Source organism: Akebia trifoliata, chromosome 13 (genome assembly GCF_017979445.1).
Source record: "Akebia trifoliata isolate Shusen 1 chromosome 13, ASM1797944v1, whole genome shotgun sequence".
In the NCBI taxonomy this organism is placed as follows: Eukaryota; Viridiplantae; Streptophyta; class Magnoliopsida; order Ranunculales; family Lardizabalaceae; genus Akebia; species Akebia trifoliata.
This window is the reverse complement of record NC_141387.1, coordinates 25,287,312-25,310,999: the sequence shown is the minus strand read 5'-3', so window position 1 is coordinate 25,310,999 and position 23,688 is coordinate 25,287,312. Positions and strand designations below refer to the sequence as shown.

The 23,688-nt window shown below is 34.2% G+C and overlaps 1 protein-coding gene across 1 annotated transcript; it reads left to right on the top strand.

Moving 5' to 3' along the window:
- The first annotated feature begins 219 nt into the window (after window positions 1–219).
- Window positions 220–22,079, top strand: LOC147388119 (putative LRR receptor-like serine/threonine-protein kinase At1g56140). The gene is made up of 22 exons (XM_086420285.1): window positions 220–525; window positions 3,395–3,584; window positions 4,806–4,877; window positions 5,141–5,212; window positions 5,344–5,415; window positions 6,043–6,114; window positions 7,173–7,244; window positions 7,987–8,058; window positions 8,174–8,245; window positions 8,326–8,397; window positions 8,497–8,562; window positions 9,459–9,524; window positions 12,668–12,712; window positions 17,715–17,779; window positions 17,928–18,304; window positions 19,227–19,425; window positions 19,515–19,685; window positions 19,923–20,041; window positions 20,259–20,469; window positions 20,579–20,810; window positions 20,890–21,040; window positions 21,443–22,079. Exons 1-22 carry the CDS (start codon window positions 432–434, stop codon window positions 21,830–21,832), a joined length of 2,952 nt encoding a protein of 983 aa, XP_086276411.1. The 5' UTR covers window positions 220–431; the 3' UTR covers window positions 21,833–22,079.
- The last annotated feature ends 1,609 nt before the right edge of the window (window positions 22,080–23,688 follow it).

The window sequence follows — 23,688 nt, the reverse complement described above, 5'->3', positions numbered from 1 at the left end:
CAAAATTCGAGGGTCAAGTTTTACCATCTTGTCCTGGTCATCTCGTTTAACTCTTTGCTTGAGTATACCGAGGTGACACGGACTAGTCATCTCGATCTCGGACGAGATTTCAAGTGGGGTTTGTTAGAATAATTAATTACCTACAACAGTGTAAAAATAATATATAGTTTGTCAATCGTTCCACATAACAGACAAAGTCTACTCTGATGGCTATTGAAGATGTCAGCCGACAACATTTGTGGCTGTGTATAATAACAGACAAAGTTCTGTTTTCATTTACTTTCTCCTTCCAATATTCTCACGCTCACCCATTAATTTTTCTCTGCAACTCCAAATCCCCCCCCCAAAAAAACCCTCAAAATCCATGAAGAACTAGTTTGAGGTTTTATGATCTCTATTTGTTTCTTGTTTAATTTAGAGAGATTAGATTCATGTCGAGAGACTATGTGTTTGCGATCTTTTTATGCTCTGTATTATGCCTTCTTCTGAGATCACAAGCTCAACCTACTACAGATCCTTCACAAGGTACTGTACACCTCTCTCTCTCTCTCTAGTTGTTTTTCAAGTCTGATTATGATCTTAATCTGGGGGGAAATATGGGTGGGTCCATTGGAAAGGTTTTAATCTTTGTCAGATAGCGTAGCAGAGGATTATTTAGGGGTTTTAATTAAACCACTGATGTTCCTCGAGATTTACAGAACATGTTGATGAATGTTTGATGACGACCTCTACAATTACAAACATCATTTTAGATACATCTCCTCAAAATCCAACAAGGAGAATGCTTTACTGCCTGCGTTGCGTTGGACACAGGATCCAACATTGAGTTGACCTGGCAGTGTCTAGAAAACCGTTGATTTTTTAATTTGTATCTCGAGAAAATAAATCTATGATTAGCAGTGCACTATCAGGTCAACTCCGTGTTGTACCCAGTGTTGCACGAGTGCACGACTTCATCCAAAAATGATACCATCTTATCGATGGCACGCCAACTTTTACTTATCTCACCCTAATTAAAATAAGTCAATGATTGATAATAAGTAAAAGTTGGGGTGCCAATAGAAATTCTATTTCTTTTTTTCTTTTTTTAATTTATATTTATTAGATTTAAGATTTTATATGAGCATAACCCTAATTATAAATAACCGTTGAGGTTGTTTGAATGTGTTATAATGCTTTTTAATGTTGAAGTAATAATTTTAACCAAAATTTTGTAATTTCTGAATGATCTGTTTTAATCTTTAATTAGGGGGTAATAAATAATTTAAGAAACTGGGATTTAATAAGTAAAAGGTGGGGTGTCAATAGCAGCTTTCATAACATATAATAATTTTTTTACTTTTTATTACAAAATTTTATAAAAAATAATAATTATGTATATATATTTTGTTTACAATTAAGATGATATTTGGTTTTTACACCTTCAAAAAAGAAAAAAGAAAAAGTCAAAACATACTGTTAGGGGACTTTGGAGGGTCGAGGGCAGATTCAAGTTTCGTTTGAATAGTTTTTCTTAGGGATCCGTTATAGCGCAATCTCTAAGAATTTCGTCCCATCTTAGTCCTACGATCTTGTGGATTAGAATATTTCAGCTTAAGTTTTTTTCAAATGATTAGCCATCGTATGGCTTTCCAGATGTCACAGTCTCATATGTCTTCTTAATTATTGTAGGGCTGCAACTTGCCCACTAAGGTCAGGTCCGGACACAACTAATTTGGATCGGTATCAGGTCTAGGTGTTGACTGAATCAAATTGAGTTGACTTCGGTCATAAGGATTGGATTATCCGATTTGTGATTATTTAAAATAAAAAAATAAAAAATAAAAAAATCAATTACTTTGTTATTAATGCTTTTGTTTATGCAATTCTATATTGCTATTCAAAATTACGTTGCAATTAAAATTTTTTTTTATATAGAAAAATTGTGATAATTAGAAATTACAATTAATGGAAAATAGAGGTTGTAACTTAATTAGTTAATCATCATTATCCTCTTCGTTAAATTTGATTATAATTTCTTATGTTCATTTACATACCACTAACCTTTATATAAATGTTTACCGTTATTAAATTATCTAGTATTAATGAGGAATGAACCAACTCGACCGACCAACCAATCTGATTTGGGTTAGGTAGGGTTGGTCCTCAACCTGACTCAACTAGTTGACCGAGTTTATTTAGTCGTACTCCAAGTTTTTGTATTCTCTAATAGATTAATAAAAAATGATCTAAATGCCTTAATCTTCAAATTCTAAGAAAAAATATCCTTATGTTTTTGAGTTGTGATAAACAAACTCAAAAAAAGAAAAAAAAAAAAATAACATATCACATACTCAGGTGTCGTGGCATGTGCATAGTACCGTAGATTTTTTTTTTCCTCAAGTTACACAACGATCATTACTCTTTTTCAATAAAGTTTATAGTCATCAAAAAAAAAAAAAATGTAGGAAAAATTACTTAAAAGGATCCCAACGTAAGAACTTTTTTCTAAAAAGTCCCTAAGTTTTGGATGGTCTCTTAAAAGTCCATTTAGTAAACTTTTCTTTTCTTGACAGTCCCTAGACCTTATCGTTTTCATAAATTAAAAAAATTGAATTTTTGGCATCTCGATCGAGTTCTGGGGGACATATCTTTCAAACCAAATCTAGACATACCCGTATGAGATCATTAAATAGATTTTCAGGGAAGATGACGGTCTCTTCATGATAGAATCGTACCCAAATTTTCCTTTCTTTCTAACAAGATTCCACTTGGATAACGTTCACCAATAATGAGAGACCATTCAGAAAGGAAATGTTTACTAAATGTCCTACCAAGCTATCGTAAAAAATTTAGGGATTATTTAGAAAGAAGTCCCTTCGTGAGGGTCCTTGAAGTAATTTTCCCTTTTTAAAAAAGAATTTTTCATCGTTGTATCAACTCTAGCTAACGCCACCCCAAGATGTGGGCAAATTCTTAATTGATTTATATATGAATTAGGGTGGCATTAGCTAAAGTTGGTGTGGCAATAAAATCTCTCTAAAAGGGATATTTTTGGAATTTTGAAAATTCACTGCATCATTTGCAATTTTTTTGATTTTTTACCAGAATGACCAGGATTATATTAAGTTTAAATGTAAAGAATAGGGCATTTGTGAGGTTCAAATTTTTTGGTGTCGAGCTCCACCTTCTCTTATTATAATAACTAGAAGATGTTATTGTTTTTTTACTACATTATATTAAAATAACCCTGATTATATTATTGGAATCCAAATTTTGGTGCCAAACAACTTCTACTCCGCCTTCTTTCATTATAATAAAAAAGATAATAAAGATTATTATTATTATTGAGGAAGAATTAAATATCAATTTTTTTAACACCTTTGTGGACTTTTTAATATGTATGTAAATGTAGCGAGGGCTTTAAATACCATATTTCAACGTTGGAGGATTTCTGAGTCGACTCAGTGGAACATAAGCGGAGAATTGTGCACTGGTAGCGCCACTGACACAACAAACTTCGACAACAATGACTATAATCCCGCCATTAAATGTGATTGTTCTTTCAATGTCAACAACCAATCCATTTGCCGAGTTACCCATTTGTAAGTATAACAATTCTTTCCTTCAATTTCAGCGAGAATATATATATATATATATATAATATATATATATATATAATATATATATATATATATATATATATATATATATATATATATAGTATATAATATATCCGTTTGGTACCCAACAATTTGCCCAACATGTTTTGTCCTACATGGGTTAGAAGTTTTGGAATGGGCTTATTTTTGGTGAGGTTCCTCCTCACCAAAAATAAGCCCATTCCAAAACTTCTAACCCATGTAGGACAAAACATGTTGGGCAAATTGTTGGGTGCTGAACATTTCCCATATATATATGTATGTGGGTCAGATTATTAATTTTGATAAAATCCTAGATAACATTCTAGACAAAGTTTTGTCTTATATGGCTAAAAAGTTTCGGAATGGGCTGGTTTTTTGTGAGGATGATTTTCTCACCATAGAGATCATCCTCACAAAAAAATCAGCCCATTCCGAAACTTTTAACCCATATAAGACAAAATGCTTTGTTTAGAATGTTTTCTAGGATTTTGTCAAAGGAACACTACCCTATATATAGATATATAATATTTGTTGTTTAAGGTTAGAAAATGTTCTTTTTTGATTTCTTCAGAGTTTGGGAATCTTAATCTTTCTCATAACTTGTTTGTTTCGGTTGTTTTAACTCTCGTTTACTTGAATCAATTTCATCTTCTTTATCCAAGGTAAAAGGAATTTTTTTTAGAGAGATTTTATTGCCACACAAACGTTACTAATGCCATCCCAATTCATCATATGTAAATCACTAAAGATTAACTCACATCTTGGAGTGGTTTTATTGCCACACCAACCCCCTCTAATTTTTTAAAAATGATACATATGCTATATTATCTATAAAAAATATATATATAAATAATTATAAAGACAATTCTGCTCATATGAATACTGTTTTTGTAAATCATGTGCAAATGCACACGTCACCCCACCAGCTAGTATGAATAAATTAACTTCTAAAATTTCAATGTTTTTATTTTATAAAAGAATGATGTTTTGTGATTGAAAAGTTATTGATCTTGTTTATAATAAAAAATTTTATTTAAATAAAAAATTTTATTTTTTAAATCTAGTTAAACTGATTTTAAAGGATTTTACCGGTCATAGATGGTATGAATTGTTCGACCAAGTCCGATCCATGACTCATCATTATATTTGTCTGTATTTCCATCTTTTTTTTTTCTTTCAAAGGAAAGTATATGCCATGAACGTTGTTGGAGCATTTCCAGAAGAGCTCAGGAATTTGACAACCCTCGTCAATTTGTAAGAATACTCTTTTACCCCATTCACAGTGTTACTTACCTTTTACGTACAAATACTTGAAGGTGCCAATGTTCTAAGTTGGTTGAAGTTTGTGAGTTTTGATACCACGGCCTAGGTTTAAAACCCGCCCTTCACCTATTGATTACTAAACACTAATCTCACTTGTCTAGCCAAAAACAAAACTAAAAAAATACGACCATTGTGTCATTCACATTTTAAATACCACTATTTATTAATTTTTTTTTTTCCTTTATTTCTTGCAGGAATTTGGCTCAAAATTACTTAACAGGGCCCCTTCCTGCTTTCATTGGAAGTTTAACTGATATGCAATACATGTATGTTTGCTTCCATTTTGATCTAAAACTCATTATTAAGGACATGTTTTGATTACCAATATGCACCACAATATATATATACACATGTATTTCTCATTTGCTAACTTTTCTATGTTTCTAAATGTCATTAGGACTATTGGCATTAATGCATTGTCAGGAAACCTTCCCAAGGAACTTGGAAACCTTACAAATCTAATCTCACTGTAAGCTATTCCTAATTCTGACTTTTGGTTCTCTCTTAGTTGCTGTTTTTTTTTTGGTACAAATTTGTACCATTCTAGTGCAAGTCCTATGTTAGCTACAAGTTTGCTTGGAATCATATCTGTCAGTGATCACCAATGCTTGTGTTAACCAACCAACTACTCCAAAAGACCGATCTTTTGGAGAAGGGAAGAACTATGAATGTAAGAGGGTAAGGGGGCTTAATTGGGGTATGACACACCCGATAGTGGAGGAAAATATACACTCAACACTCCCCCTCACCCATAAGGGTGGAAAGATTTGAACCCTTGACTTATACGAACCTAGCGCTCTGATACCATGTTAACCAACCAACTACTCCTAAAGACTGATTTGTGGGAGAAGGGGAGAACTATGAATATAAGAGGGTCACAGTGCTTAATTGGGGTATGACACACCCGAGATTGAAGAAAATATACACTCGATAGCTTGTATTCTAAACCTTTTGATTAATGAATTGCCTCTTGGATGGTATGAGGACCTTGAGATGCATTACCGTAATGATCAATCATCATTTTCTGGAATGTAAAAGTTCTAGCTAATGGTCAATCCATCATATTTATTTGGATGGTTTAAATTTTTTTTCCCAGGTCTTTTAGTTCAAACAACTTCTCAGGACCGCTTCCTTCAGAGTTGGGGAATTTGATAAATTTGGAACAATTGTAAGTTTGAATTGGATTATCTACCTTTTTATGATCTCTTCATAAAAAATGTTGTAAATTCTGTAGAAGTTTTGCATTTTGCCAATGATTTTTACTAGGAAACAAAATCCAGATGAGCTTTTTACCTCAATTAATTACATAAAGAAGCATAATTTATCTAAGAGGACCTTTTTGTAAATGGTAGAAAATCTTAACTAGTGTTAATAATGTTCATTTTAGGAGCTTTTGTGTGAGCCCGTGGTAGACCTACACAAAAGAAATCAGTTGAAGGATCATAGTTTTTGTAGAAGAATAGGGAGGCGAAGACCAAGGTTCAAAAGTATATGTTGTAACACCATAATGGTGTGATGGAGTTTATGATACTACGGTGGATGCCATTGTTCATGTCACGTTGATTATAAAGGTTGGGTTATAATGGACCGGATTATGGATTAGCATGCAATATGGTAATTTATTGGATCTAGGCAGTGAGCTATATTAATGGCTATATAATGCCTACATACAATCGAAAGGGGGAAGATGAAAGGCTCATGTAGGCTTAGATTTAAAGGGAATGCCTTGTGTGTTGCAACCCAAAAAATATGAAAATTTACAAAATGGTCTCCGTGGAGAAGCACCTAACTAAATTGGTGAATGTAAACATTTTCGGTGTGGTCTTACACTGAATACAAGTTCTTTGTTAAAACTTGTATTGGCATAACAATTTATTTAAAATAAGAAGTTTTGCAATTCAACGTGTGGTTCCAAACAATTATACCATTAATTCACCATGCATTTAATGATAAATGACAGATAGTCAAATACATTTGAATATGAGGTTTTGTTTTATGTATCATTATTTTGTCCTGTATAGTGATGCATTGTCACCCATATTATGTGTTAATTCTTTATTAATGGTTAGTTTTATTAATTGTTAATGATAATATTTGGAAAATCAAAATTAATTTCCTTAACAATATTACATCTTATGGCATTCTATACCTTTAGGTATTTTAGTATACATTAGTTATCAGTTTCCTCTCGCTTAATAATCATCTAACTTGCAAATGTTTTTGTAGGAGGTTTCAAGGGAACTCTTTCAATGGCTCAATACCTTCTACATTCTCTAATTTAACCTTGATGACTGATTTGTAAGTGTTATAGTCTTTTACTTATTTTCACTTTATACACACACATACACACACACACACACACACACACGTGAACAAAGATGATTTCTTCACCATGGAGATCATCCTTAGTAAAAATCAGCTCCTTCAAGCATTTGTAGTCATATAAAATAGAATCCAAATTCTAAAAATAATGTTTGTCCATTTACCATTAACTTGAACTTGACATTTGGTTTGGTTAGAAGTTTAAAAAAAAATTGATCTTTTTGTGATGGAGATCTCCATGGTGAGAAAACCGTCTTCAACGGAAACCAAACCTTAACTCATCTCTATGCCCCCCATCCCCTCCCCTCATGAGCATGTGTTTTGTATGCCAAAAATAGCGTGTTAACATATCTAGACTTGTAATGCAGAAATATTGTGGCACCCAAAAACATGATTTGGTGCCACATGGATTTGAAGCGCAAACTTTTAAGAACTCCAAAAAGAAAAAAAAATATATTTTCACTGTTGGATTTTGATTTTAAATTTTGGGGTTAGTAACCATCCATTTTTCAAAGCCGACAATCAGGCAAAAATATTTAAAAAAAAATAATCCTAATCTAGACCATCAACTCTAGAGGGATAAGGTACATCTGGGCTAGCAAGGTAGTCAATGTGGCTCAAATGAGGACCTCGTTTGAGGCTCTACATGGTCATATATATTATGAAGTATAGAACTTTGGTGTAAAATTTATTTCATTGACTATATACAATCTTATAGGCGAATAAGCGACTTATCCAACGGGAGCTCCTCTCTAGCATTTATTAGGAATATGAAGGCTCTCCTAACCTTGTAAGTCAACATGGTTTTGATCCATATAGTATTTACTAATTTATATGTTTATTTTTTCTTTTATTTGCCTTTGCATCTCAAAATGTTCTAATGATAAGATGTGCATGTTTTGTAGGATCTTGAGGAATAATAATATATCTGGTACTATTCCATCCAATATTGGAGAGTACCAACGTTTGGCGCATCTGTAAGATATTTTTCTTGGTCATCGATTATTTCTTACTTCTATTTTTTTTGCTTACTTGCATGATTATTCTACTTTTATAGGGATTTGAGCTTCAATGATCTAACTGGAGCACTTCCAGAGTCTCTCTTCAATTTGAGCTCACTATCTTATTTGTAAGGAAAACCTAATTTGCCGAACTCTTTCATATCTTTCCTAAGTTCATACATATTCTTCTTAATTAATTTGTGTTGATATACTTCCCCCATGTACAGGTTTCTGGGAAATAATCGATTATCTGGCAATTTGCCTCCCCGGAAAATTCTGTCACTTAGAAATATGTATGTTCATCTGACTTATGTTCGATCTACTTTTGTTAAATTATTCATTAGTGCTTTTTGTCTCTGTAAATTTAACATATCTTGCTATTATCATTTCTTTTTTCTTATTCTATGTTTTGTGAGTAGATCTAGATCATGAAAATGTACGATGAAATAAGATCATGGTTTCAAAACTCGTTTGACATCTTGCCTAGTCCATGGATGAGTCCGAGTTGTATCGTATGACACAAATCATCCTGGACGAGATGAACCCTTTAACTCTGTTTATAATCATTTATTCATATATATTTAAATGAAAATAATTATAATTTTTTTAATAAAATAAAGTAGATCAGAAGATTTTTAGTCCTAAAATCATGTTTTACGTATATAAAAAATATTTAAATTCTAAAAAAGTAAACTATTTTAATCAAAATATACACAATCTCAGTTGACTCGGTCAAGTTTTACTGACTCGGCTGAGATTTACAAAATATCGTCCGAGACATCTCGTTTATCTTGCGAGATGATATGAAATCTGAGACATAGTGTATATCCGTCTCGTTGCTTAATGATACCGAGATTAATGAATTCTTTTTCATTTTGTCAACCCATAATTTGAAAAAGGCATTAGATGATGGAGATGGGTCGGTTTCAGTCTTATGTCATCCCTATATTTGATTAATATCCTAAAATCTATTCAGTATATGCTTTTCTTTTTTCATCTTATGGATACGAATAATTACACTCGATGATACATGGAAAATTAGATTATAGAGTTGACAATAAATTGTGAAAAATTAGAAGAATGACAATGGATGTCACTTCACACATTTTTCTAGTGTCTAATTTAACTCAGATTGTTTCGTTAGTTTGGTGGAGTGACATTGATGATGGCTTATATGTTGTGACTACAGAGATTTGTCATACAATGGATTTTCGGGAAGCCTTCCTTCTTGGGTTATTGAACCAAATTTGCAACTGTAAGTTTGAAGAAAATGAGTGCAATAATCATTGGTTGGATATTGGAATTATGACTTTTATCTTTTATAATGGCCATGATTTCCATGGCCATAGGTTGTCATTGTGGTGATATTACATTAACTTACAAAATTTTGTTATGACATTATTTTCACTGAAGCTTTGACATTGCTTTCCATTCCTTTTCGGAATTTAGGGAAATTGGACATTTCAGCCCTTAAAAAAAAAAAAACTAAACTCCATTGTATCTCTAGAAGTTGATTCCTACATGTATGTGAAAACAAATAGACCATTTGAACAAAAACCTGCGAACATTTTTTTTTTCTTTTGAGTGGTAGAGCAGATCAAAGTTGTACATGGGATTTTCTACTATTTTCAAGGTATCGATGAATTTGTTTGTTTGTTTGTGTGCTGTGTGCGTGTGTGGGGGGGGGGGGGGGGGAGGATGTTTCGTAAAAGCATTAGATCTATGAATCTGTTATGTTGTTTTATCAGATTTGAGTGTGCATTCAAGATTGTTTTGGGTAACATTTCTAAAATATTGAAACATCATTGAAGTTTGATGCTGCAGCCACATATTCTCAAAACAAAGCAATGTGACAACTTCTTACAATATTGGTTAGAAGCATAATGTGACAATGATCCAATGCCGGATTAGGAAAACATTCCTTACAAATTGAACAATAATGCTCCTCCTAATTGTAGGAAACAAGAAATCAATCTAGCCTATTAAGCAATGGATTCTCTAGATTGTTTGACCGGGTAAAAATTTTACCACAAGGAAGTAAATCAATCAGAGAACTATTAACAAACTTCCCATATTTGAGGTAAGGCTAGAGCCAACATTCTTCTTAATGGAGAACTAGATCACATCGAAGTCCCCTCCTAAGCATTGAGGAAGGTCCCAATACATTTAACACCATCAAGCTCCTTCCAATGAAACACCCACAAAAAATATTCCCCAATGAGCTTGCATAGAGCAAGCATTGAAAGCACTCCAACAAGTACATCTTCCACCACAATGAACTTATTATCATTTACCCCACTATGCCAATAATAGGACAATGATACCAACCTTTATCCTTGCTTTCTTTTAGCTCTGTAACTAATCGCTCATCAAAACTAACTAGCTTGGTCTTTGAAGCACCACCTTATGTGGACGCATGTAAAGAATCATTGATTTGACCAGAAACATTTTAGACCTATCGTCCCTAACATTCCTAGAAAAGATCTTAATTGTCATTGTTATTCATGATAGAATGCCCCAACCTCCTTCCCAAACCGATCTCATAAAAAAGATCACTAACGTCGAAGTTTTAAACTCCTTTAACCAACATTTCCATTCACCTTGAAATCCTCTTATCGTTGATGGCCCACAAAGGTCTCATGATGCTTAACCTCAGAGCCTCATTTTGAAGCATTGGGTTCCCCACATTCGATGCCGTCGACACATCAACATTTTTCCATCCATCCTGCATCGACACTAATATTTTAGCAAAGCTCAATCCAATCTCCGTGTTCCTCCCCAGGGCGATTCACCTTAGCATCATGCTCTTTCCCAGGGATAGACATACTGACCAATAGCCCCACATCCAAAATATTATCCAAAAGCCATTTAGATAATTCCTCAATTGATTGGCCTTCAACCACTTTTGCTCCTCTGACCTCAAACCTTCCACTCGGCCAATACTCATTAGCCTCCTCATCGCGCATATGGCCCTTGTTGCCTACTTAGCGAGGCGTAAAAGCTTAATGAGGGGACTCTAGGACCAATCCTACTAACAAACAAAACTGCCCCTGCTCCCGCTTATTTGTCAAACCAACCTGGGGCCACTAGAAATGAACCCAACAAACCCAAATAACCTAGAATGAACAAAAAAAATTAATTAACATAAACTTTGTTTATTATAAAACTTTTTTTTGATGGATTGTTTAATAGAAAACTAAATTATATTTATTTTATAACGTTGGAAAACAATTATGAAAATGCTACAATACATGTATTCAATCTCTTATAAGTATGTTAGCACATGCATTTAGTCAGTATGTGAGCACATGCATTTAGTCGATTGTTTAATTATGTGAAATTATTAATATTTTACTAATTACAAATTTTTAAAAATAAGAAAATATATAAGTAAGCATGTACATCATAGTTAGTAACCTATATAGTTCTGGAGGTGTCTGAATTAATTGATTTGCATATGCAAAGACTTTTGAAAGGTTATATTAGGTTATGATAAAAGAAGGTTAGAAAAGAGAGTGAATTTTATGAGGCAAGTGTCACTTATCAAGTTCAAGGTTCTCGAGAAACAAGGATTTATGAACAATTATATTGTGTTTTTCAAGTAACATAATCATGCTCATCTTCGTGCATAATTCCCTCACTGTGTAACAACTAACAATTGTTATGGACATTCACTTTCACATTCCACATTGACATTTAGTACCTTGATCTATAAGATTTAGGTGGTCTAGTAAGTTTGTCATAATTAGTTCAAAAGTCCCCAACTTATGATGTATCATCCACCAACCAAGTAGAGTTTGACAATTTGTAATGAGATTGATGACTTATTCTTGATCGCTGATTTGGGATGAGTTCATCATTGGCGATGCCTACATCGGCTATTATAGATGTTGTCTACTTGTGCTTTTTTTCTTCTAAAGGTCGGTTGCTTTAGAAGTTTTTTTTTTGTTTGTTGTTTGTTGGTGTTTATGGGGAAAAAAATTGAAAATAGAAGGCTGTTTGATGGAAAAGGGAAGATGATTCAAGCTATTGGCTACTTACGAAAAACGGAATGACAAATGTACTTGAAGGCATCTAAATGAGTATAATCTAAGACCTTCATTGGGGATTTATTTATATTAAATCTTTTTTTTATGGAGGAGGGTAGAGTTTTGTTCAGATCTTTTGCCCTGGAGTGTCAATTTATTGTTTCTTTGAAGCCTTTTTAGATCTTCACTACTTCTTAGGATTGGCTTTTCTCTTTTCTTTTTATAAGTCAACTACTTATAAAAGAAAACTAATGCTTCATTTTTCTATAATTATACAAAAGTTACACTTTTTAGTATATGCTTATGTAAAATATATCTTCTAGGATAACCATAGCACTGAAATTGTGTTTCATTTGTGGTTTTTATGTAGGAACTTGGTGGTGAATAACTTCACAATTGATAGTTCAAACAACAGGTACATTATCTAGATGCCATATAATGCACATATTTTGGCATTCTAAAATGTTATCTATATCACCTGCTTTTAGCTGTTGCGATGTAATACCCAATGGGTGTCTCTCTATTTGAGGAGTCACTACTTGGACAAAAGGAGGTGTTGCCACATGATTTAATAGGAGAAGATTCCAAAATTAATGCTCGTCTCAATCTCCCCATGTGTTGGTGGTGTCAGGGTGGCTCCTTAGCTTATGAGATGCCCCTTTCTGATGTTGCATTGCATTAGCATAGGCAATGATATGTGCACCTTTCTCCAACTTGGGATGGTGAATAAGCGATATTTTTGAAATGATTTATAGGACAAAAGGTATTTTGTGATTCTATGTTTTTTTTTTTTTTTTTGGTAGATAAACACATGAAGTAAAGTTTTGAAGCAAAGTTTCTAAAATTACCACTTATGATTTACCAACTTACTAAGTTGGTTCCTTCCATGTTCTCAAATACTTGTGTTAAAGTGTAGTAGAACATTGTTGGTCTTTATCTTCACATTCCATATAGTTGTTTATGGTATTTTGATAACTTAGGAGTATATTAAACTGTTTAATTATTTTCTATAATTTTAATAATAATTTCCTCAGAATTTATGTTGGGGGCGATTGATTCAGCTTCTTAAAACTGCTGTCAGCTTCTGCTGTCAGAATCTGCTGTCTGAATCTGCTGTCAGAATCTGAAAAGCTGAAAAACTTGTTTGATAGAGCTTTTTAAAACTGCTGTGCTGTTGACTAGAATCTGACTGTGGACTGTTTGATACAGCTTCTAAAATCTGCTGTAGTAGGGTAAAATGACCAGAATGCCCTTAAGGTTGATAATGCAACCAGAATGCATAAAAATTGCCAGAATACCCCTATACATATATAATTACACTAAATATATATATAATATAATAAAAATATATAAAAAATTAAAAAAAATAATTATTTTTAATTTTAAAATGTTTATAAATCTATAAAAAATTATAGAAAAATTTATAATTCTATAGAAATTTCGGCAGCATCTCCTCTTAAAAATAGACATATAAAATTTTCCTGATAAACAAAATACCTGCATAATACACAATCCAACATAATGTACGCAGAATGCATCAAAAATTACTAAAATACCCCTATAAATATATAATTACACTAAATATAGATAAATATAATAAAATTCTATAAAAATTTCGACAGCATCTCCTCTTGAAATTGAACATATGAAATTTTCCTGATAAACAAAATACTTGCATAATATTCAATCCAAATTTCACATTTTACATAGCACATCCACATTACATCGTATATACATAACACATCCACAACCACCACATTTAGATTCTGACATCATTTAAACATAATAATCATAGTTAATATAATACAAAACTGTGGTAGCATTTTTCTTTTCTTTTCTTTTGAGTTAAGCTAGCTTTACTAACATAATCACACTCCTGATCTTACTAAACTCGTTTAACTCACATGGATTGTCACATAGGTCAAATAACACCCCCGTCCTCTACAGTCCAAGGTCTAGATCATATTAAAAAAAAAAAAAAAAAAATTCTTTTTTAACCTGATCAAAAGTGTTGGAAATGAACGACTACTTAGATCCCAAATTTTACAATTCAAATCCAATGGTGAAAAATTATCTTATTTTAATTTTTTTTTAACTTTTAAAATTATGTAAATGCAAGACAGGTGTAATAATTTCATTTGCTCAAATCTGGGATCCACCAATCACATGTACCCACGTGGATTGAATGGCACTGTGATTTATAAAAATACAAAACTACTTCTATATGGTTGACATGGCAAGCACTGAGAGTCTCCGAGCAAAACATGACTTCTTTCATGGCTATTAGTCAAGAAAAGTATTTTTTTAAATTTTGGACGGTGTAGTAGCGGCTGCTTCAACATCTTGAAGTCAAAGTGTGCCATCAATTTAATTTGCTATATTTATTTGGTGTTAGGGAGTATGGACCACAAAATATGAATGTGATACATATAACCCATAAGTTATAACTACTAGTTCTAGGTTCATCCTATCCTTCCTCCATTGACTTTCAAGTAAACAACCTTTCTTAGATCAGAAGAATTATAAAGGTTAAAAAAAAGGGCAAAATGATAATTTCCTTACCAATGTAAACTCTAAGCTGCTCCACCCATTAAAATTAAGACCTTTATTAATTAAAAAAAATGAGACTCTGTGAATTCCACGTAGTCCCTCAATTTGTATAAATCACACTACACCACACTACCTTTATAAAAACAGAGAGAAGACAAAAACAGAGAGAGAGAGAGAGAGAAAACAGTAAAAAAAGTAAAAAACCTTCCGATATCAAGTTACGCACAACAAGACACGTAAAACACAGGGAAAGAACTCCAAAGACAACCACTAATTAAGACACATTAGCTAATAAATGATCTAGTTGGCCGATGAACACTACTTCATATTATTAGTAAAAATATTAAAAAGTCAATATATTTTAATAATTAAAAATATTATAAAATGGAATCTCTTTACAAGGGGCATTTGCAGCCTCAAGTTTAATTATATTCCAATCCTTGTTGCAGTTGGATTGTATTGGAATAAAAGAATCCATAAATGTTGGATCAAAATATTAGATAAGTTCGATTCCTAATGTAGGATGAGCCACGAATGTATGACAAAGTTACAATAGTCCACATGGCATGATCTCATTGGTTAAAAGATAGTAGTATTAGTCAACATGGCACTTAGTCATTGGATGACATAAACATATAGGCGTAGGCATTATGAGCATAAAGAATAATAGAAAAGCTTTGAAATTAAAGCTGAAATTTTTTCTAAAGCTGTGGACATGGCATGATCTCGCCATTCATGAAAATCCTCCCCAAAGCTGAAATTTTTTCTAAGGTGAGCTATTACTCTCATTGAATTGGGGAGAAATTTCCAAGGTCATATGTAATAAAATCCTCCCCAAAGCTGAAATCCCAACATTGTAAAGGCCCAATCAATTTCAATATCCCAAATGTTTTCTTCTTTCGTAACAAATATTGCTTGTTTCTAACAAAAATTTCTAAAAGGCATTAATCGATGCAATTTCTAACAAAAAAATTTCTAAGAGGCGTTAATGAACAACAATCATTCACAAATATTTCTAACAAAAATTTATTTTAATAAAAATCAACCAAAAAATTACAACCTAACAGAAAAATTTCTGTTAATATGCAATTTCGTCAAAAATAGATAGTGAAATCGATGAGATAGAGAGAGAGAGAGCTCACAGAGATGAATGGTGTCGATCGACGGTGGGTTTTTCAAGTCGGTGGGTTTCGTTTGAACAAAGATACCGGCGTCGTCGTCGATGGGTTTCGTTTGAACAAAGTTACCGGCGTCGTCGTCGTCGTCAAAGAGTTAGATCGGCGATTCGGTGGTCGTCGTCGTCGATGAGAGCGGTCGGCTGGTCGTCGTCTTCAATGAGATCAGTCGGCTGTGAAATTGAATGGTGAATGTGAACGAGGTTAAAATCGCGGATAGGGATGTAAATGTTAAAAAAGTCGAAGGGCATAACAGTCTTTTCATATCATCGCGTTTTAACGCGGTTGCGCGAAGCTCCTCACACCCGCTTTTCAAAACAGCGGTAAAAATGATAAAACTGCGTTAAAAACTTCAAAACGCTGCGTTTTAACGTTGTATCAAACACTCAAAAAAAATTAAAATCCCGCGTTTTGACGCAAACGCCGATAAATTTGCGTTTTGAAGCGCAATCAATCGCACCCGTTGTTTCCACAATATTCCCATCATTCCTAAGAAAATTGTATTGATCTCCACAAATATTTCCATTTCCCTGTTGATAAAAAATGATGTCAAAAGTTAATACCTTGTTCACATTTATGATATAATATATGAAAATCAACCTGTTGTTTGCTCTTCTACACAAAACTTAGGGAGCCAAAATGAAGCCAAAGTTTTGTCCTATATGGGTTAAAAGATTCGGAAAGGGCTGATTTTTTGTGAGGACGATCTCTAAGGCGAGGAGATCATCATCACAAAATATAGCCCAATCTGAAACTTCTAACCCCATCAAAACTGGTTTACAAATTAATGGTAAAAGTTGAGGCTCCACAATTCTTCAACTTGTAAACCACTTTTGATAGGGTTAGAAGTTTAGGATTTGGCTGATTTTTTGTGATGATCTCCTCACATAGAGATCATCATCACAAAAAATCAGCCCATTCCAAGACTTTTAAACCATATAGGAGCTCCTTAAGTTTTGGCTGCCGAATGCTACCTGTCCAATTCTTCATTGGGGCTTCCATGTTTTTCTTTTCAAATAATACCCTTAGTTCTTTTATTTTTTAGTGAAAAAAGGAATTTATTTTTGTTTTCTAGTATTGAAAGGACAAGGCTTTATTCTCAGTGAGAAATGGCATTTTCATGAATATCACAAAGCTTCATGAAGCTATGTACAAAGTTGGCATTGCACAATGAGACTAAAGCCCATGTTTTTTGCCATTAAACATCAAACAAAGTTAGCTTTAAAGGGTCTTCGTTTTTTTATATATATAATAATAATGGAAAAAAGCAAGGCATTGGAGGTTGGTAGCGTCCAATGCTTGCATAAGAAGTAGTATCACTCATACTTTTTTCTTACACACCAAATGATACGACCAGGGTCCTCATGAGTCAATCGCTGATTTTTTTGGTGGAGGTGGATCTCCTCATCATGGAGATCAGTCACACAAAAATCTTCCTTGGCTCATCTCCAAGTGCAACCCACATGCCCATGTCAAACTAAACTATGTGATATATATATGGAGAAGTGGATTCATGCGATTCCAATACATGTAAGACGTGACAATTTAGGAGGGAAAAAAAGAGAGAAGCAAGAAATCTTTTTTCCTTTAAACATGTAGCCATTTTGCACTGAATCTTCATAGATTATGCGTGTACAACTTCATTACACCCTGGTTTCTTTTAATCAAGATACATTATTCTTTTGCATCCAGTGTTTTGTCTTCAGGATTGAATTGTCTTCAACGGAATTTTCCATGCAATCGGGGCAGTCCACGCTGTAAGTGATATTTTTCTTCTTTCCTTCTGCAGAGATTTTGAAGATATTGCTATATATACTCAATCATTGTTGGTCTAGATACACACCTTGATGTCATAACAATATTCAGAGATGTAGCAAGTAAATCTTGAATGTTGTTGATTTGCAGATTCTTCCTTTGCCGTCAAGTGTGGTGGGCAACAGATTACGTCTTCAGATAGGACTGTGTTTCAGAGGGACAATGCCACACTTGGCCCAGCTTCGTATTTTGTGAATGACGGAGACCAGTGGGCTGTTAGCAACACTGGAAGGTTTGCTGATAACAACAATGCATCATATACCCGATCGCATCAATCTCAATTCCCGAATACTTTAGACTCGGAGCTGTTCCAAACAGCAAGGATATCCCCGGGATCACTAAGATACTATGGCCTGGGACTTGAGAATGGAAATTACACTGTAGTCCTGCAATTTGCAGAGACAGATTTCCCAGATTCTAATAGGTGGGAGAGTACTGGAAGGCGTGTTTTTGATATCTATCTTCAGGTTTGTGTTTTTGACATTTGTACCCAAATTTTGTGTCCCAAGCATGGTGTCGAAACTCGGTTTGATGTCTTGTATTGTTCTTGGATGAGACCGAATCGTCTCGGTCAAGATAAACCGTTTAACTCGGTTTACAATATATATATATATATATATATATATATATATATGTCTTGGTCAAGATAAACTGTTTAACTCGGTTTACAGTTATATATATATATATATATATATATATATATATGGTTGCATTCGGCAGCCAACATTAGGGAGCCAATTTTGTCCTATATGGCTTAAAAGTTTTGGATTGAGCTGATTTTTTGAGGTTGATCTCTAGGGTGAGGAGATCATCCTCACAAAAAATCAGCCCAATCTGAAACTTCTAAATCCGTCAAAAGTGGTTTACAAATTATCGGTCCACAATTCTCATCACTTTTGATGGGCCTATAAGGTTGAGATTGGGCTGATTTTTAGTGAGGATGATCTCCTCATAATAGAGATAATCCTTACAAAAGAATCAGCTTAATCCGAAACTTTTAAGCCATATAGGACAAATCGTTGGCTTCCTAACACTGGCTGCCGAACCTATATATATATGAAAATTATTATCAATTCTTTATAAAATAAGGTAGATTAGAAGCTCTTTATTCATAAAATCATATTTTATTTAGATAATAATTATTTAAATTTTAAAAAAAATTGTTACAGTATACAATCTCAGTTGAGTCGGACGAGATTTTCAAAATATCGTCCGAGTCATCGCGTTTGTCTCGCAAGATTCTTCAAACGTGAGACGCCATGTCCGTCCGTCTCGCTCATGGACGATACTAAAGATGACTCCAATTCATCTCAGTCCCAGACAAGATTTAAAACCATGGTCCCAAGGATCACAATTGATTTTGAAGTTTTCTACTTGTTAATGCTTTAGGGAAACTTGGTGCAAAAAGACTTTGACATACGTAAGGAAGCAGGCGGGACCTCTTTCACAGTTGTTCGAAAACCATTCACGGCTCAGGTATCTGAGAACTTCCTTGAAATCCATCTATTTTGGGCTGGAAAAGGGACATGTTGCATACCTGCTCAAGGTACATATGGGCCTACCATTTCGGCCATCAGTGCTACTCCAGGTAATATGTTAGAAAAGATACGAAAAATTACAAATTTTAAGCTGTAGAATTGATGATTCTTTGATGATATTAACCACTAAGTTCTTCAGATTTCACACCCACCGTTAGGAATACCTCACCAAATACTACGAATAAGAAGAATAGAACAGGTCTGATTGTGGGGATTGCTGTTGCTGTTGGAGTCGTAAGCTTTGTTTCTGTCTTTGTGGTCTTTTCTTTAATTCGAAGAAGAAAGCGTCGAAGCAATGATGAAGATGAAGGTAACTCTAATATTCCTAAATAATTAGTTGATAAAGTCTATGGGTGCTTGTTAAATCTATGCAATAAATACCTTTTTTATTTTTATTTTAACGTTATTGAGATTTTTGATATTTACAAAATTTTCATTGTACAATGACAAAAACACCCTTCCGTTCTTTCACTAAAAGAAAATAATAAAGGGATTTTTTTGGATAAAGATGCATAGCCATAACAGACCATTCATATTGAATTTGCAGTACTACTTGGAATAGCTTCTAGACCAAATACGTTTACTTATGAAGAGTTGAGGACTGCTACAGAAGACTTCATCCCTGCAAATAAGCTTGGAGAGGGAGGATTTGGACCTGTTTATAAGGTAAGTTTACTTTTCAATCAAGGAATACTATATAAGAAGCATAAAAGCACATATCGAAAACCCAAGAACAATATTAATTATTTGATACAGTCGTACACTACACAGCATGAATCAGTAATGCATGGGTTGATACATTTTTCTGAGCTTTTATATTTTACTAGACACATTACAATATTATTCATTTAACTTTTTTGGTTGAATTGTGAAACTCTTTTAGGGAAAACTTCCTGACGGGAGAATTGTGGCTGTGAAGCAACTCTCGGTATCATCCCACCAAGGAAAAAGTCAGTTTGTAACAGAAATTGCTACCATATCAGCTGTGCAACACCGTAATCTTGTGAAATTGTATGGATGTTGTATCGAGGGAGATAAAAGACTCCTAGTTTATGAGTACTTAGCGAACAAGAGCCTTGATCAAGCACTCTTTGGTAAGATCCTTCGTTGGAACTATAAACTTTTCTAAGATTCATAGTAACCTCTTTTCACATCAATGTAATTCTTAAAGGACACTTTGCTACATTTGGTATGCATGAACAGGAAAGAGTGGTTTGCATCTTAATTGGGCAACTCGCTATGATATATGCTTGGGAACAGCGAGGGGTCTAGCTTATCTTCACGAGGAATCGAGGCCCCGAATTGTACATAGAGATGTCAAGGCCAGTAATATTCTTATCGACGCCGATCTCAACCCCAAAATTTCAGATTTTGGTTTGGCCAAGCTATACGATGACAAGAAGACCCACATAAGCACTCGGGTTGCTGGAACAATGTAACTTTTTTCCATTTCTTTACTTAAATTGTTTGTTTTATATTTCAAATTAATGACCGACTTCTTTTTATCATTGAAGTGGCTATCTAGCACCGGAGTATGCTATGCGCGGGCACCTAACAGAAAAGGCTGATGTATTTGGATTTGGGGTTGTTGCTCTTGAGGTTCTCTGTGGGAGGCCAAATTCTGACTTGAGCTTGGACAAAGAGAAGATGTATCTTCTTGAATGGGTATGAAAAATAATACTAAAAGTCTTTGTATGATTGCAAGCGTAAATTGGCGAAGAAATGATTTTCCCATGAAAATGTGATTTTGGAGGTGCATGAATATGATTTGCATATATCGTTTTCCCTGAGAAAATGATTTTATATTCAGTGTGGAAAATCCTTTTCTTATTCTTTCTTGATTACCCCGACCTTCAAAACTAAAACTTACTCTATTTTCTACATGTTTCCAAGTGCAATCAAACAGCAGCAAAAATAGGAAGAGGAAATCCATTTTCTTCGGACTATTTTCCCAAAAATTGATTTTTCTGAAAAAACAAAATCTATGCAATCAGTCCTTTCTTTTGAAATTTCATCCATGAAAAAATGGTCCCCTAACCAGTATTGTCATTTTGCTAAATTTCCCAGGCTTGGTATCTACATGAAAATAATCGTGCAATAGAATTGGTGGATCCAACATTATCTGAATTCAATGAAGAAGAAGCAAAGAAAGTGCTAGGAGTATCACTTTTGTGCACACAAGCATCACCAATGCTACGCCCGTCAATGTCACGTGTTGTGGCCATGCTATCAGGAGATATTGAAGTAAGCACCGTCACATCGAAGCCTGGATACTTGACAGATTGGCAGTTTAATGATTTAAGTAGCTTTATGAGTGAAGATACTTCCAAAGCCTCAATCGAAAGAACTAGTAGCCAGCATGGCTCATCATCAACTCCGAACCCTGTTGGTGACTATTCGCCAGTGAATGGCTCTAGTCAACCAATGCTCAATGAGATTATCGGGGATGGAAGATGAGGATGATTGTCTTTTGATCTGCCAATATGTAAGACCTTCATGAATTCCCATTTTTTTTACATACATGTCCCCCCATTATATATGTTTTATGCAAACAAACACTAAGCATAAGACTAGGTACCTATTTTCATATATAATTAGTAGATGTGAATAAGCGTGCATAGAAGGATTTTATATTTTTTATGAATGTGTATATGGATGCATAAGAGCCATGGTGGTAGTTATTTGAGATTGTAATTTTGTTTGATCTTCGATGTTGGCATTGCAACAGATTGCTTCTCTGTTTGGCGGATCTTCTTGATCTCCATTGTTTTTTCTTTGTTTCTGTTTTCCTTGACAAAATCTCTTATATCTATCAAAAAAAGGAAAAAAATAAAATAAAAGATGGTCCAACAGATTGCGGTAGAAATGAATGTTATGATGATCTTCCAACTATTTTATTATTGTTATTATTATGACTACTTCACTCTGAAAGGCGCATGTCTTTTTGTCTTGCAAATTTGACAAGACGAATGTGTCAGTGTGGAACAGTGGCCTTACATTGATTATGGATGACTCACTCTTGTAGACTCGCTACTCTCAGGAATTCAAATAGAAGGATCTCTGAGGGAAATTCTAGAACGAGATTGAACTTTTCATGGGGATTTGTCTCAACCTATTCAATGGAAGTATGAATGGAAATCAAAATTATTACCGGGCATTAAGTACTTTCATAATAGCTGAAATTGAGAATGGAAATACTCTACCAAGGAGACTCGTTCTAGAAATTGACCCAATGGAGGTAACCCTATTGAATTGATTTGTCAGGTCCCAAAAGTCGGAGTTGCCCAACCTTGCCCAGCATGGTCAAACAATTCAAATTCAAAGGGGTCCAGCTCACTGCTTCCCCTATCATGGATGGATGGTCATGTTATATTAGTGGTTAGAGGGTACAATATTTTGATGATGCTAGGCTTCTACTCTTTATGTAGCTTGAAGAACTTTGACAATGGCAAATATTCAGTCTTACTGCCCAATTTGTGATCTTTGCGACCATGTCATAATCCAGACCTTGAGGCATGGAGATTTTCTCCTTAAATAAGACTACAAGACAAACCAACAGAATATTAAGCACAAGTAAGACAATTCTCCTTCAATTGCGGCTCTTCGTCTGGATGCCATCGTCACTCTATTTCATTTGCCTAATCGGTTCTTTGTTTATTTACTTTCGGTGAATCATGCACCGTACCATTCAACAGTATGTTTTGCTTGCACTTTTGATACTATTAGAGAAACCTGAGTTATGTGGTGCTAACCTATTAAGGCAATGTTGTGCAACATCTATATAGTGGTGTTTAAGTCGTTCCTAGAAGACATATGTAGGGGTTGGTGTGTCCTTGAATAAAAATCTTTGTCTCAACACCGTCTTCCTCATCTTACTAGCTTTCCTTGGCGTGGATTTGTGTACACACCCTTTTATCTCCAATTGTTGCCCTGCCCATTTAGTCCTGTAAGATGCCTTCATTGTATGAGGTGTCTTCTTCAATCACATTTAAGGCATGGATATAGTAGAACATAGAGTAGCGCCTGTGTTGCCAAGCATTTTTAACTAAAATGCTTAGGTGAGAGGGATGAACGTAGCAACAACTGTGAATTGCACTATGCCAAACACTGTAGCCCTGGTTATAAGCCACGAAATGCGCCTAATATCTCCCTTAGCACTTTGAGCACCTTGGATGAATGACTTGGACATGTACACAAGTCAATCTATAATACGAAACTCCCCTACAGCCACCCAACTAAGGACACATGCACACCCATCCTGACGTTGTTGCGCCCCTTCAAACTTAGCCCTCTGCCTACTTCCTAGGTAAAAG

Coding starts and splice junctions, on each gene's coding strand:
- LOC147388119 (XM_086420285.1), top strand. CDS start 432: ATGTCGAGAGACTATGTGTTTGCGATCTTTTTATGCTCTGTATTATGC. Junction 19,426..19,514: donor GGCCATCAGTGCTACTCCAG/GTAATATGTTAG, acceptor TAAGTTCTTCAG/ATTTCACACCCACCGTTAGG. Junction 20,470..20,578: donor CCTTGATCAAGCACTCTTTG/GTAAGATCCTTC, acceptor ATGCATGAACAG/GAAAGAGTGGTTTGCATCTT.